The 14,620-nt window shown below is 35.0% G+C and overlaps 1 protein-coding gene across 1 annotated transcript in view; it reads right to left on the bottom strand.

The window, feature by feature from the left end:
* The window catches only part of SLC9B1 (solute carrier family 9 member B1), a 71,959-nt gene that overhangs the window by 49,166 nt on the left and 8,173 nt on the right, over positions 1-14,620 (bottom strand). The window contains exons 2-3 of the mRNA XM_032633473.1: positions 6,138-6,207; positions 3,686-3,824 (exon numbers count right to left, since the gene is read on the bottom strand). Coding sequence (XP_032489364.1) covers positions 3,686-3,824; positions 6,138-6,207 — 209 coding nt within the window. The remainder of the gene's footprint in view (positions 1-3,685; positions 3,825-6,137; positions 6,208-14,620) is intronic.

The raw sequence follows: 14,620 nt of genomic DNA, 5'->3' as shown, positions 1-14,620 counted from the left end.
ATATAATCATGTGATTTTTCTTCTTTAGCTTGTTGATGTGATGGATTACATTAATTCATTTTCAAATGTGAACCAACCTTGCATATCAAGGATAAATCCCACAAGGTTGTAAAGTATACTTCTTTTTATATGTTGTTGACTTCTATTTGCTAATATAGAGAATTACAACAAATTGAGAATTTCTGCATCTATGTTCATCAGAGATTTTGGTTCGTTTTCCCCTTCTAATGTCTTTAGTTTTGGTATGAAAGTAATACTAGACTCATAAAATGAGTTGGCAAGCTACCCTCTGCTTCTATCTTCTGGAATAGATTGTAGAAAATTGATATAATTTCTTTCTTAAATAGTTAGTAGAATTCACAAGTGAAATCATCTGAGTCTGATACTTTCTGTTTTGGGAGGTTATTAATGGTTGATTCAATTTCTTTTACTGGTATAGTCTTATTCAGGTTATCTGTTTCTTCTTGTATGCATTTTGGTAGATTGGGTCTTTCAAGGAATTGGTCCACTTCTTCTAAACTATCAGATTTGTGGACATAGAGTTGTTTATGATGTTCCTTTATTATCATTTTAATGCCCATGGAATCTGTAGTGATGTTCCCTCTCTCATTTCTGATGTGTGATTTATGTTTTCTTTTTTCTTAGTTAGCCTAGCTGGAGGCAATCAATTTTACTGATCTTTTCAAAGAACAAGCTTTTGGTTTCATTGATTTTCTCTATTTCTTGTTTTCAATTTTATTGATATCTGCTCTAATTTTTATTATTTCTTTTCCTTTGCTTACTTTGAATTTATTTTGCTTCTTTTTCTAGTTTCCTAAGGTGGAAGCTTGGATAACTGATTTTATACCTTTCTTCTTTTCTAATATATGCATTCAATGCTATAATTTTCCCTCTAAGTGCTGCTTTCAGTGCATCTCACAAACTTTGATAGCTTGTATTTTTATTTTCATTTGATTCAAAATATTTAGAAATGTCTCTTGAGGTTTCTTTTTTGACCCATGTGTTATTTACAAGTATATTGTTTAATCTCCAAGTATTCGGGGATTTTCTAGCTGCCTTTCTGTTAATAAATCATACTTTTAAGTCCATTGTGGTCTGAAAGTTTATGTTGACAAATCCACAAGCTCAGATTCTTTCCTCATCTGTGCTTAGTCTCCTAATGAACCCATTGAAGGCATTCATTTCTGTTACAGTATTTCTAGCATTTTCATCTCTCTGTTTACATTACCCATCTGTTCTTACATGTTGTCTACCTTTCCACTGGAGTCTTTAGTATATTAGTCAGAGCTGTTTTAAATTCATGGTCTGATAATTCCAACTCCCTTGTCATATCTGGGTCTGGTTCTGATGCTTTCTCCGTCTCTTCAAAATGTGTTTTGTGCCTTTTAATACATTTTATATATTTTTGTTTAAAGGGGAACATGACGTGCTGGTAAAAGGACCTATGGTAATGTGAAGGTAAGTTGTAGGGGGGAAAGAAGAGTTCTATAGTCCTATGATTAGGCCTCAGTCTTTTAGTGAGACTGCGTACCCTGGGCTGTAAATTTCACAAGTTCTTTTCAGGTTTTTTTTTCTTTTTTCACCCCCTTAGGTTGTATGGTATGGTTAGAGAGGGCTGGAGTTGGGTATTTCTCTTCTCCTTAGTTGGTTAGGCTAATAAAGTCCCCACAGGTTATACACTGATAAAACAGTTTCTCTTGAGGGCAGGTTTTATTAAGGACAGGATCTCTGTTGTATTTCACAGTGGTTACCATTTCTCTCTCCCTGACAGATGGCTCTTGGAGGTACAACTCACAAAAGGATGTCCCCCAACACCATGACTGGGCTCCTCCTACAGTTTTTAACTCTCAGACTTGCCCACACTGAGCTTCCAACTAATTGACAAATTTCCTACCCTCACTACTGGTTCCCGCAGAGGTTTCTGCTCTAACTTATGATTCTCTGTATCAACCTGTCTCTAATTTGGGGGGCAGTAATTTGCCCTGTGACCTCACTTCTTCGATGGAACTAAGAAGAGTTGATGATTTTTCAGTCTGTTCAGCTCTTTATTTGTTGTAAGGATGGAGTGATGATGCTGGACCAGAAACTGGAATTGTCTGGGATATTATTTTTGAGCTCTAAACTTCCAAGACTGCTTGCTTTATGAAACTAGTGGTAAGATTTTAATGGAGAAATTTGGTTCCAAGATTATTTGAAAATCATAGTTGGATGTATAATAAAGCTTCCCTTTCATTTATTTAAAGGAAAAATAACTTAATTGAAATAAGTTAGTACCTTTATTCAAAGTAAACTAAAAAGAAACAAAAAAGGAGCAATAGCCTAAAACTTAAACTTATTGTCCTAGAGTATCCATTTCTTTGTGATTAGGGAAGCCAACCTCCAAGTAAGATATAAACAGTGTGATTAAAAGTGATGAGACTGATTTCTACATGTGGTTGAAAGTTTAGATTTCTTATTTAATTTAACCTGTGTACACTGCAGGATTGCTGAATTAAACATGACTTGTTGACAAACCGCAGCTCTATTTCTTTCTATTATCCAGAGTATACACTCTTTTAAGAGTTTGTTTAGTTTGAAAATAGGGTGTGTATGTGAGAGGGAGAGAGAGAGACAGATTGAAAAACAGAGTACAAGAATATAGACCCCCAAGATAGAAACATGAAGCTCCTTTTTCCTATGAATTTCTCTAAATTTGCAAAATCAAAAATGAAGGAAAACAAAGGGGGAAACCAGTTATAAGTATCAAAGTTTGCTGTTATAAAACTCCTCAACTAGTTTCTGAGCAAACCACAGTCCTCAACCTCAATGGATAATCTTTGGTGACCAATACATTTCCCTCTCTTCCACATGCACCGGCCCTACTTCTAACAACTGCTGTATAGAAACTGCCCCCTAAATAAAGTCATGGGGATGTGTATGTGAGACCTATGTGCAAAAGTTATATTTACAAAGGAGTCCAGTCACTTACATTGGCAGACGTTCAAGTTTACTTTAGATTCAGGGCATTAAAAATACTGATTTTAATTAAAAAGCAACTTTTGCTAAATGAATTTACTACATCAATTAATAAAATTTTCAGTTTAAAGTTAGCAAGCAGCAAAGAAAAACAATGTAAACTTCAAATACTAATGCTTCATCATATTTTAATCTAATTTTTGTTTTCTGTGAGATCTGTACTTCTAGAAGTCAAACTCTCTCTCAAATTTAATCATCTAGAAATCTAGGGGAAAATAAAACCTTCTATAAATATTTGGTGACAATGAGATGCTTTAAAATTTTAGTGGGAAAGCAAGTTCTACACAACTCTTTAAGACAGCATAAAATCTGGGGCTTAATTTAAATAAGAACCTTAATATTGGCAGAAGTATAATGTCCCTTCTAGCTACTTAAAACTAAATGTCAAAAGTAGGTTTTAAATAAAAATCTTTCTATCACTTCTGTTTCTAATTTCCAAAATTTAACATAAAAAGTCATGAAAAACATTAAAATATAGATCTGTTAAGCAATTATTATTTTTGACAGATTTAAGGAACTATTTCCTCTTTGTCCACCTATTGCTTGTAAATAGGGCTGCTCATCTGATCTGGAGTGTACAGATTAAGCAGTGTCTTTGTTGGCTTGTATTTTAATACTTATCAAATATATCTCTCACTTTCTATCCATTTACATATCTTATTTCACATACCACTTGTAATAGTTTTATTCAGTGTTCCTTGTGGAGGACAAGAACGCTTCTTTTCCATCTGTGGTTTTGTTTCCTCTGTGTTTGACAAGACAGTTTCCTTAGTTTCTTCATGTTCATTAGTATCACTAGCTTTGAGGATCTGAAGTAAAAACAAGAAAGTCTTTTAAGAAATATACTTGTACAATTTTATGAATGTAAGAGACAACCAAATTTCATAATTAGATTCATATTATTACTGTGAACATGGAGAATTATACATACAAAATAATATTCATGCTCTATATCAATAGGTATTTGGGGAGGTAACAACGGTGTATTTTGTAGGGCACCTTGATTTAGCCTTTTGTAGACCTGTCTCCCTGCCATATTCATTTGTGATTTATGTATACTGAATAAGTACGCCTGTAGTGCAGGCAGAATAATTAAAACTGTCCCTACTTAGTCTAACTCCCAAACATCATTCAGAAAAACTTTTGTAGAATTAAAATGCAACTAAATTGGAAAGGAGGTGAAATATAATTTAACTTGGATTCATTTCATTTAAAAATTTATATAACAAAGAAAAATGAGAAAAAAACAGATCAAGCTTTCAGAAATTCAATGTTCATGCTTTTTTCACTACTATTTATAGATAACATATTTAGATGGTTTATGGGTATACCTCAATCTTCCAGTATTTAATGGTAATTAGTCTAATAATGAAACTGCTGATTTAGGGGGAAAAAAGACACCTTTAGTTTGTGAGACTATTGAAAGGCTTCTCCCAAGGTAAAACCCAAACCAAAACAGAAGATTAAAAAGAAACAGAACAGAATAGTTAACCATGGAATAGCGATATTCAAACATCCTTGCTGTTATCATGATGCATGTGTGTGTGCATATGCATGTACGTGTGTGGACATGCAGGCCAATGCTTTGAGTGTATTGATAATATTTTTGAGTGCAGTGGAGAGAGAACATCACATTGTCACAAGAAATGGTAACAAAGGCTAGAGAGCTTGGACAGAATAAGGAAAGGAAGAGGAAGCATTTAATGACTAGGGAGACAGAGGCACCATAGCAGCTGGTGTAAACGAATTATGTAGCTCTTTAAAATCAAAGTTCTTTAAACCGGATCATGATTAATCTGTTGGAGTTCTGATATAGAGACCTTTTTCTGGAAAGTCTGTCACTATACAAAAGGTTCAGGGTAAAGACACAAAGGTGAGTTTTGATTAGGGTGGGTGAAAGGTCACATACAATAAAACCATATTATTTTAAGTTTTATTATTTCAGAATTTATAATAAATTTACATAGAGTAAGATGAAGTCTTTACAGATAAAGTAATTAGGATCAATGGTGAATATTTTAAACATTTTTTCAAAAGGACTTTTTTGGCCCTTAAGAACTGTAGAAACCTCTATTTAAAAAATAAACAATTTAGGGGCCTCCGTGGTGGCGCAGTGGTTGGGAGTCCACCTGCCGATGCAGGGGGCGCGGGTTCTTGCCCCGGTCTGAGTGGATCCCACATGCCGCGGAGCGGCTGGTACCGTGAGCCGTGGCCGCTGGGCCTGCGTGTCCGGAGACTGGGCTCCGCAGCGGGAGAGGCCACGGCATTGGGAGGCCCGTGTACCGCAAAAAAAAAGAGAAAAAATAAACAATTTATAATTCTAATTATGAGCAATTAATATTTAGTAAAACTAGGTCAACAAAAGGTCTAATGACTTACTCTACATACTTGCAAAAATAAAAACCTGGGTCTGCTTCGAATGTACAGCACAACATTTTAATTAATTTAGATTTTTCTTTACCTCTTTTACTCTAAACTACTAACTTTATTCTGGACATGGCAAGAAATAGTAAGCCAAATTTTCATTATTCCTAAAATCTGCCTCTTTGGTTCCAAAATAATCTATAGTCACCCCTTCCATGTTTTCATTCCTTTTGCCCATTTCTTGGGACATATTAAAACTAGTTATTTTTAAATGACCACTTTTTTTTTTTTTTTTTAGCCTGAATCATTTATTTTTTAAATATCCAGATAACACATGATCATGTTAGAAAAACAAAAAATATAGATAAACAGAAAAAAATAAAGTCATTCCAAATCCCACTATTCAGAGTTAACCATTGCTAACATATTGATATATATTTATCTAGAAATGTGTGCGTGTATGTAAAAGAGAGAGGGAGACTGAGAAAGGGAGAGAGAATATGTGTGTTATTTATTAATAAAAATGTAAATATACTAGTGTTCCATAACCTGCTTTTTTACTTAACAATATATCATGGATATCTTTCACATTCAATAAGTATAGGGCTATGAATTCATTTTCTATGGTTTCATAGTATAAAATGACCACTTCTCACTTTTAAACCAAACATATAAAAAAACCTATTAAACTTTAAAAATAAATTTTAGCATCAGATTGTTTTCATGTCATATGTTACAATATAGTTTTAATATTTTACCTGAGGAGTTGTAGATGATTGGATGTTTTTATCCTCCAAATGTTCATTTTTTGGATCTGTGGTGTACATGCTAATGTTTAAAAGTAATTTGAAAGAAAGAAAAAAAAAGGACTATAAGTCCATCTGAAAACAAACACGGTTAAGTGGGATTAATTTTTAAATAATTTTTTAGCATAACGTTTCACCACAGTCAAGTCAGATATCTTTATAGTAAAAACAGTCCAAATATTCATTTTAAAGTTATTAACCAAAGTCATGTGCATAAATTTTAAAAATCATTATCACAAAACAATTTAATACTTCTCAGTAGTTCATAATCCTGGGCCGTATCTTAAAAGCATATATCAAAAAACTTAGTTCTTTATTTCATGCACTGAAATAATATGTTTGAGCTAATTTCCATCATTGATTTACTCTAGTCAGTCAACTCCTGCATGAGACTCCAAAAAAACTTTAAATGAAATGTGATCAACTACATTAAGACCTACATCTATAAGCATGCTGTCTTTATACATGGTCCATTAGAAAGGTCTGTGGGTTCAACATCAAGTAAAATAAAATAGGTTTTATTCTGAATAAGAACGAACTAGGAAAAAACAGTGAACTAGAACCATATCAAGAGGAGAATTAGTTCTGGAAACATTTATTTTAAAATATCTGTTGTTTCTACCTTCTCTGTGGTCTTTGCTGCCTTTGAGTAGAGGGAGAGTATCTTTGCCTTAAAAATATCTTTCAATTCTTGAGTTACTGTTGAAGACAAAATTAAAGATTTCAAGTTTTAATTTTTAAGTACTTGATAATAATGTGCTTCAAGTATCTATATTTTTTTAAAGGCAAGCAATTTTAATAATGAAAGTTTTTAATGAAAAGGTACATTAACATCTGAGTACCTACCATATGCTGGGTGCTTACATATATTGTCTCACTTTATGAAGTAAAATATTACTGTGTAAAATCCTATAAGGAATCATAACTGAATTTATGATATTAAAACAGAAAATAAGTTATTTTTAAAAATTTGATGAAAAAATGAGATCTCTAAGTCCTTTTAAAGTAAAACTCCATGTTAGTTAAAGGGAATATCAGAATTATTAGAATGACTACATGTTAGCTGTTAGACCAGAAGCTAAGTATTAGTAAGCCCTATGAACAAGGAATGTGGGTGAATCATGTAAGTTGTTTCAGGTTCTGAAGGGACAGGCTGAGGGTTAGCACCATTAAAAAATCTGAACTCCAGTACACAAGAGTCAGGGCATAAAGTTCACCCACTCAGTAAGTTCTGAATGCCTACTCTTCTGGACTCTGAAGATAAAAGCAGCAAAACAAAATGGGAATATAGGTTTCTACTCTCATGGAGCTTATATTCTTGTAGCGGGGGAGGGAAAGACAATAAACAATATTTTCAGACTGCAATTAAATACTGAAGAAAATAAACCAGCATGATGTCACAGTGGTCAAGGGGACATTTCAACTGCGACTTGAATGAGGACAAATTGTGAGTCATAACTAGGCAGATGGACTAGGAGCATGCAAACGTAACATCAAGAATCATACAAGGGGCTTTCCTGGTGGTGCAGTGGTTGAGAGTTCGCCTGCCGATGCAGGGGACACGGGTTCGTGCCCCGGTCTGGGAAGATCCCACATGCCGCGGAGCGGCTGGGCCCGTGAGCCATGGCTGCTGAGCCTGCGCATCCGGAGCTTGTGCTTCGCAACGGGAGAGGCCACAACAGTGAGGGGCCCGCGTACCGCAAAAAAAAAAAAAAGAATCATACAAGGAGAGATATCAAGAAACCAGGCAGCTTATTTTAAGATCTGCAACTATGTCATGATTAGGATGGCAGGACTTGGGATCCAGGGGAGCAAACAGTGCATTAGAGCTTGAAAATCTAGATAAGGGGTCTGAATAATAAATTTAATAGGTTAGGAGCTATAAGAGAAGCTTGATACTGTGTCAAGCAGTATTTGTGCCTGGCAATTACTCAAAACTCTCTTTACATATTTGCCAAAAGTGGAATTGGTAGGTGGTAACTACCAATTAGCATAGTAACTAAAAGCAAGAACTTTGAAGCCGAGATAGAAGTGATTTACTTCCCTAGGCCTCAATTTCCTTATCTGTAAAATAATGATATAATATTGCTTAATTTATTGGTTATTGTGAGGATTAAATGATATAGTAACAGCTGACACAACTTGGACTGTTAAACACAACAGGAATTATCTCATTCGATTCTCACAACTCTACGAATTATTTACTATTATTATCCTTATTTTACAGATGTTGAAGCTGAGACCCAGGAATTTTAAGTAATTTTCCCAAAGTCACACAGCTGGCAAGTAGCATAGTTGGAATTTGAACCAAATACTCTTTAGTATTATTCAAATACTTATTAACCTTGGCATCATCTGTCTTTTTCCTTTTAGTTATTCTGGTGATACTGCATTATGGATTTAAGTTGCATTTTCTTGATGACTAATATATTTCATATATTTATTGGCCATTTAAATATCTTTTTTAGTAAAGTATCTGTTTAACTCTCTTGCCCATTAAAAAAAATGTATTGCCTGTATTGTTCTAATTGATTTGTTGGGAGTTCTTTATCTATTCTAGAATGGATCTTTTCTTGAATATATAAATAGCCAATATCATCTCCTGCTCTGTGGCTTGCATTTTCACTCTGATGATGTCTTTGAATGAACAGAAGTTTTTACTTTAATTTAGTCCAATTTGTTCTCTTCTTCCTTTATGGCTGGAGTTTTTATTGTTTTAGAAATCTTTGCCAACCCTGAGATCATAAAGATATCTCTTTACATATTCTTCTGGAAGCATTAGTGTTTTGCCTTTTACATTTAAGTCTATGATCCATCTGGAATTGATTTTTATGTATAGTGTGAGAAAAAGATAAAAATTGAGTTTTTTCCCATACAATATCTAATTGACTCAGCACCATTAATTTAAAAAGACCATCCTTTACCCATTGCACTTCAGGGTCACCTTTGTTGTAAATAAGGTGACCACATATATGTGAATTTACTTTTGGATTCTGTTCTGGTCCACTGGCCTATTTTTTTATCCTTATGCCAACACTACATTAGTGCTTATATAATAGGTGTTGATAGAGTTGGACTGACTCTTTGGCTTTTCGTATTTCCATATGAATTTTAGAATCAAGTTGTCAATTCACAAATACACACACACACACACACACAAAACCTGCTGGAATTTTGTCTGAAATTGTACTGAATCTACAGATCAATTTGGGGAGAACGTGCTATCTTAATAGTATGTCAGTCCTTGAACACTGTATATCCTTCCACTTATTTAGATTTTCTTTAATAACGTTTTGTAAAACTCTAAACTGAATTTAGAGGTCTTGCACCTCTTTCATTAGGCTTATTTCTAGGTAGGCTTATTTCTAGGCATTGATGCTTTTCTGGATGTTACCAAAATAGTATCATTTTTAAAATTCATTATTTGTTTTTGCTGATATACAGAAATACAAGTAATTTTTGTTTATTTATTTTATATGCAGGCCTTAATAAGTTCACTTTATTCTAATAGTCTGTAGATTCTTTTGGATTTTCTAAGTATACAAGTTTTATTTATGCATTTAATCTCCTTTTCTTTCTGTACTGCACTGGTTGTAACCTGTCTTTATAGTTGCTCAATATCCTTGATGACCTTGGTATTGTCTGTTTTCAGTATTTCTTTTACTATAGATCTGTTGACAATAAACCCTTTCATTATTTATTTGTCTGAAATGTGCTAATTTCACCTTCACTTTTGAAGGGTATTCTCACTGGATACAGAATTCTAGTCTAGAAGTTATTTTCTGTAAGCATTTAAAAAATGTTCCATTGCATTCTGGCTCCCATAATTTCTGTTAAGAATTTACTTATCATTCTTACCATGACTCCTTTGAAGATAATATATTTTCCCTCTCTTTGACTGATATTATAGTTACTAAAAAAAATTTTCTTTTGATAAAATATGCATGACATAAAATTCACCACTTTAAAGTGTGCATTTCAGTGGTATTAAGTGCATTCACGTTGTTAAGCTACCATCACCACTGCCCATCTCCAGAACTTTTTCGTCATCCCAAACTGAAACTCTGTATCCATTAAACAATAACTCCCTATTCTCCCCTCCTGAAACTCCCTGGTAACCACCATTCTACCTTCTGTCTCTATGATTTGACTACCCCAGGTACCTCATATAAATGGAATCATACAATATTTGTCCTTTTGCATCTGGCCTATTTCACTTAGTATAATGTCTCCAAAATTCATCCATTTTGTAACATGTATCAGAATTTCCTTCCTTTTTAAGGCTGAATAATATTCCATTGATGTATATATCATATTTTGTTTACCCCCTTCATCTGTCTCTTTTTTTTAGTGGTTCACTATTAATAATTTAATGATTAAGTGAGATAATCCAGATAAAATATTCAGCATAGTCCCAAGCATGTGGTAAGCACTCCATAATGGTAACATACTCAGAAAGGAAAACAGAGTTGCTTAGCTAGTTAAAGGTAGAGAAGTCAGGAGGTCTAACCCCTGGTTGAGTGGCTTCCTTATGATTTAGATTCCCATCCAATATGTGGCATGGAGAATTCAAATGGAGAAAAGCGGTCAGTTGCAGGAAAGAATGCTGATTCTTTTATTTTTTATTTTGCTTAGAACAAGTTAGAGATTGTAAGGTTATAAGCTGGTAACATACTATAGTGTTCATTTACAATTTATTTTATATTCAGAACACATCTTGTTATTTATGTCTTTCAGATAGTTGTTGAAATCCAACAATGCTATGGAGCAATCTGCACGGTAAACATTTCTTTTAGGATTATCGCCTTTCTCTGCGCGCCCTTTTCCTCTTTTGCTTGTAACTTGTGCATTGTCCACTAGATGGCAATACACCAACATAAAATGCAAAGGAGACAGCCATACTGTAGCATCTTATTTACTCGGTTTAGTGGGAGATGATCGTTTTCCTGGAAAATTAGCCTGCAAGAAGTGGGTTAGGACTATATCCATGCTTCCTATTGTGGAATTAACACCAGTGTTGATGAATGAATAGATGCTGAATGAATAAATACAATCATATATTTAGTGCTTACAATGTACCAGACCCCAAGATAGGTACTACATACAGGATATGTGGCTGCTTTCCTCATATCACCACCCCTCCCCCCATTGAACAGATGAGGACTCTGAGGACTGGAGGGTCAGTGGCTTTCCCAGGGTGATACAACTAGAGAGAGATGAAGCCAGGACTGCTCAGTGGCAGGGGAAGATGATGAGTTTGAAGCCAGTGGTCACATCCAAGTACCAGAATGCAATGGAAACATGGAGTTCTACCTTAGGACTGGGCAAAAGCTATGAATTTAATCCCTTCATTTGTTGATGGACCTTTGGGTTGTTTTCACCTTTTGGGCTATTGTGAATAATGCTGCTATAAACATGGATGTACAAATAACTGTTCAAAGTCTGCTTTCAATTCTCATGCATATGTACAAAGGAGAACTGCTAGATCATATGGTAATTCTACGTTTAATTTTTTGAGGACCTGCCATACTGTTTTCCGCAGTGACTATACCATTTTATATTCACACCAGCCATGTGCAAGGGTTCCAATTTCCCCACACACTTGTTGACACCTGTTATTTTGGTTTTTTGTTAATAGCCATCGTAATGGGTATGAAATGGTATCTCAATGTGGTGTTTTGATTTGCATTTCCCTAATGATTAGTGATGTTGAGAATCTTTTCATGTGTTTATTGGCCATTCGTATATCTCCTTTGGAGAAATGCGAATTCAAGTCCTTTGCCCATTTTAAAACTAGATTGTTTTTTGTTGTTGAGTTGTGGGGGTTCTTTAAATACTATGGCTATTAATCACTTATCTGTTTGCAAATACCTTCATTCTGTGGGTTGCCTTTCCACTCTGTTGACAGTGTCCTTCCATGAGCAAAAGTTTTTAATTTTGATGTTGTCCAATTCATCTATTTTTTCTTTTTGCCTGTACTTTGGGTGTAACATTCAAGAAATCATTGCCAAATCCAAAGTCATGAAGCTTTCCCCCTATTTTTTCTTCAAAGACGTTTATAGTTTGAGGTCTTACAATCATAGCCATCTTAACATCTTCGTCTCCTAACTCAAAAATCTGGGTCATCTTTGAACATGTTTCTATTTTCAATTTTCTATCTTGGTGTGTGGTCATAAAGTATTGTCTAAAAGCTAGCATGGCTAATAATTTTATTGAAAACTTGACATGTATAAGAAATGATACAGTCTCCAAATGTTATCTTCTTCCAGAAATAAATGTGTGTGTGGGGGGGGAGTGCTAATCACTTTAAGGAAATCAGAGACTGAGCTCAGTTGAGGTAGATTTGTAACACTCAGTTTTACCTCAATTTGTTCTGGTTCCTAGGGAATAGTTCTCTAGGAATTTTGCCTTAGATGATGCCTCCGACAAATTACAATAACCTCACTCATTTTTCCCTGGTCAGAGATAAATTATTTCCCCTTGGTTCACTCCCACTGTCTGTGCTTTTTCCGAGGTCACAAAGGTATAAATAAAGGAGCTGGGGCCAAAATCAGGCAGTTTGGCTCCAGAGCACACACTCTTAAAACTAAAGTGCTTATAATATATCAGACACTGTGTCAGACATAGACAAAGCTCTCACAGGGTTTAGATGCTAACGTTTAGAAAATGGCCATTATAACTTAAATCTGTTTTTAAAAAAAGAAGAGAAAATCTATCAAGTATCTATCTAACTTTTTGGTTCGTCCATTTTAGAAAAGAAAGTATTAAAAATAAGGGCCTTAGGAAAAACTTGAAAATAGGGTGTAAATAATGAATAAGTCAGAGAAAGCTAAGATTATTTAGAAATAGCTCATTGGAAATCAATTATAAAGGTGTTAAGATCCCTCTACGTGCCTCTTACCCTCCAACCCCTTTCACTGAGCACTCTGGAACTTCTGCTAGAATTATCAAACTCTCAACCTCTTCAGAGCATTCTCTCAAATTCTGTGTCCTATCTGAAACCAAGCCCTTCCCTTAAGCATACTACTTCCCCTACAGTCCTCTTTCATAAGAGCTGTTTACCAAGCCCTTCCCTTAAGCATACTACTTCCCCTACAGTCCTCTTTCATAATAGCTGTTTATTTGCTTACTTCCTTCTGACAACTGCTATTTATATACATTACTTTTTAAAAACCTTGCCCCTTTGAAACTTGTATAGTTTGGCAATACCGCTTTCTCCCTCTTCCAATCACTGTTATTTACTGACCTTATCTTGGTTCCTTTCCATTATTCACCAAAGACATGAACAGCTGACTCCCAAGTTTGTAATCCTTCTGAGTCTTAAACATACACTTGGGTGATTCATTTACTACCGTGGCTCCACATATAACCCCTCATTCTCAGTAGATAACCTTACCTCCAACTTCCATTACAAATCTTTCTCTCCCTCTTACATTAAAGGAAGTGTCCTTCCTCCTAAGGCAAGCAGAGCACTTGTATTTTGGATTATATTCCTTCTTGTATTCTCAAGAATTTTATATCATCAATGATCCTTCTCTGCCTGTTATCAACTATTCCTCCTCTCCCACTTCCTTTCAACTAGATCCCTCCCAATGACGTTTAGATGAGTTCATCTTAATAAAAGTTTCCTAGAAACCCACATCCCCATTCAGCTGCTCCTTCCCTTTACTAATAAACTTTTTGCAGAGCTGGTGGTTCTCACCACAGTCTTCTTTTCCTCACAAACCACTCACTCAGCAATATTTACCACTTGAGGTTCTACTCCTTTCACTCCACAAAGTAATTCTACTTAAGGTCATAAATAATCCACAAGTGAACATATGACATGATGAAACATTCTTCTTTTCACTCTTATTAAACCACTCTCTTACCCCACCCCCCATCTTCCTTCTTATTCCTTTCCTGTCTTCTTTGCAGACTCATTTTCTCTCATCAACTGCTAAAAGTTGGGGGTCATGAAGGTTCTGCCCTCAATCCTCACTTCAGTTCACTGGTTGAGTGCCCCAATACTCCTTACTGGCTTTAGGATAAAGACAAAAATATTTAACATGGCTGTGTTCAAACTACTACAACAAAGTACCAAATACTGGGTGGCTTATAAACAACAGAAATTTATTCCTCACAGTTCTGGAAACTGGATGTCCCAAGATCAGCGTCCCAGCATGGTTGGTGAAGGCCCTCTTTTGGGTTGCAGACTGCTGACTTCTCATTGTATCCTCATATGACAAAGAGACAGCTAGAGAGCTCTCTGGAGTCCCTTTTATAAGCGTACTAATTCCTTTTATAAGGACTCTACCATCATGACCTAATTATCTTCCAAAGGTCCCACCTCCTAATACCATCATTTTGGGGATTAAGATATCAACATATGAATAAACATCCAGTTAATTGCAATGATAATCCTACAGGATTCTGCACAATGTAGTCCATGGGTC

The sequence above is a fragment of the Phocoena sinus genome, chromosome 5 (genome assembly GCF_008692025.1).
Source record: "Phocoena sinus isolate mPhoSin1 chromosome 5, mPhoSin1.pri, whole genome shotgun sequence".
Classification (NCBI taxonomy): Eukaryota; Metazoa; Chordata; class Mammalia; order Artiodactyla; family Phocoenidae; genus Phocoena; species Phocoena sinus.
Note: the sequence above shows the minus strand (reverse complement) of the source record. Positions and strands in the feature narration are given on the sequence as shown.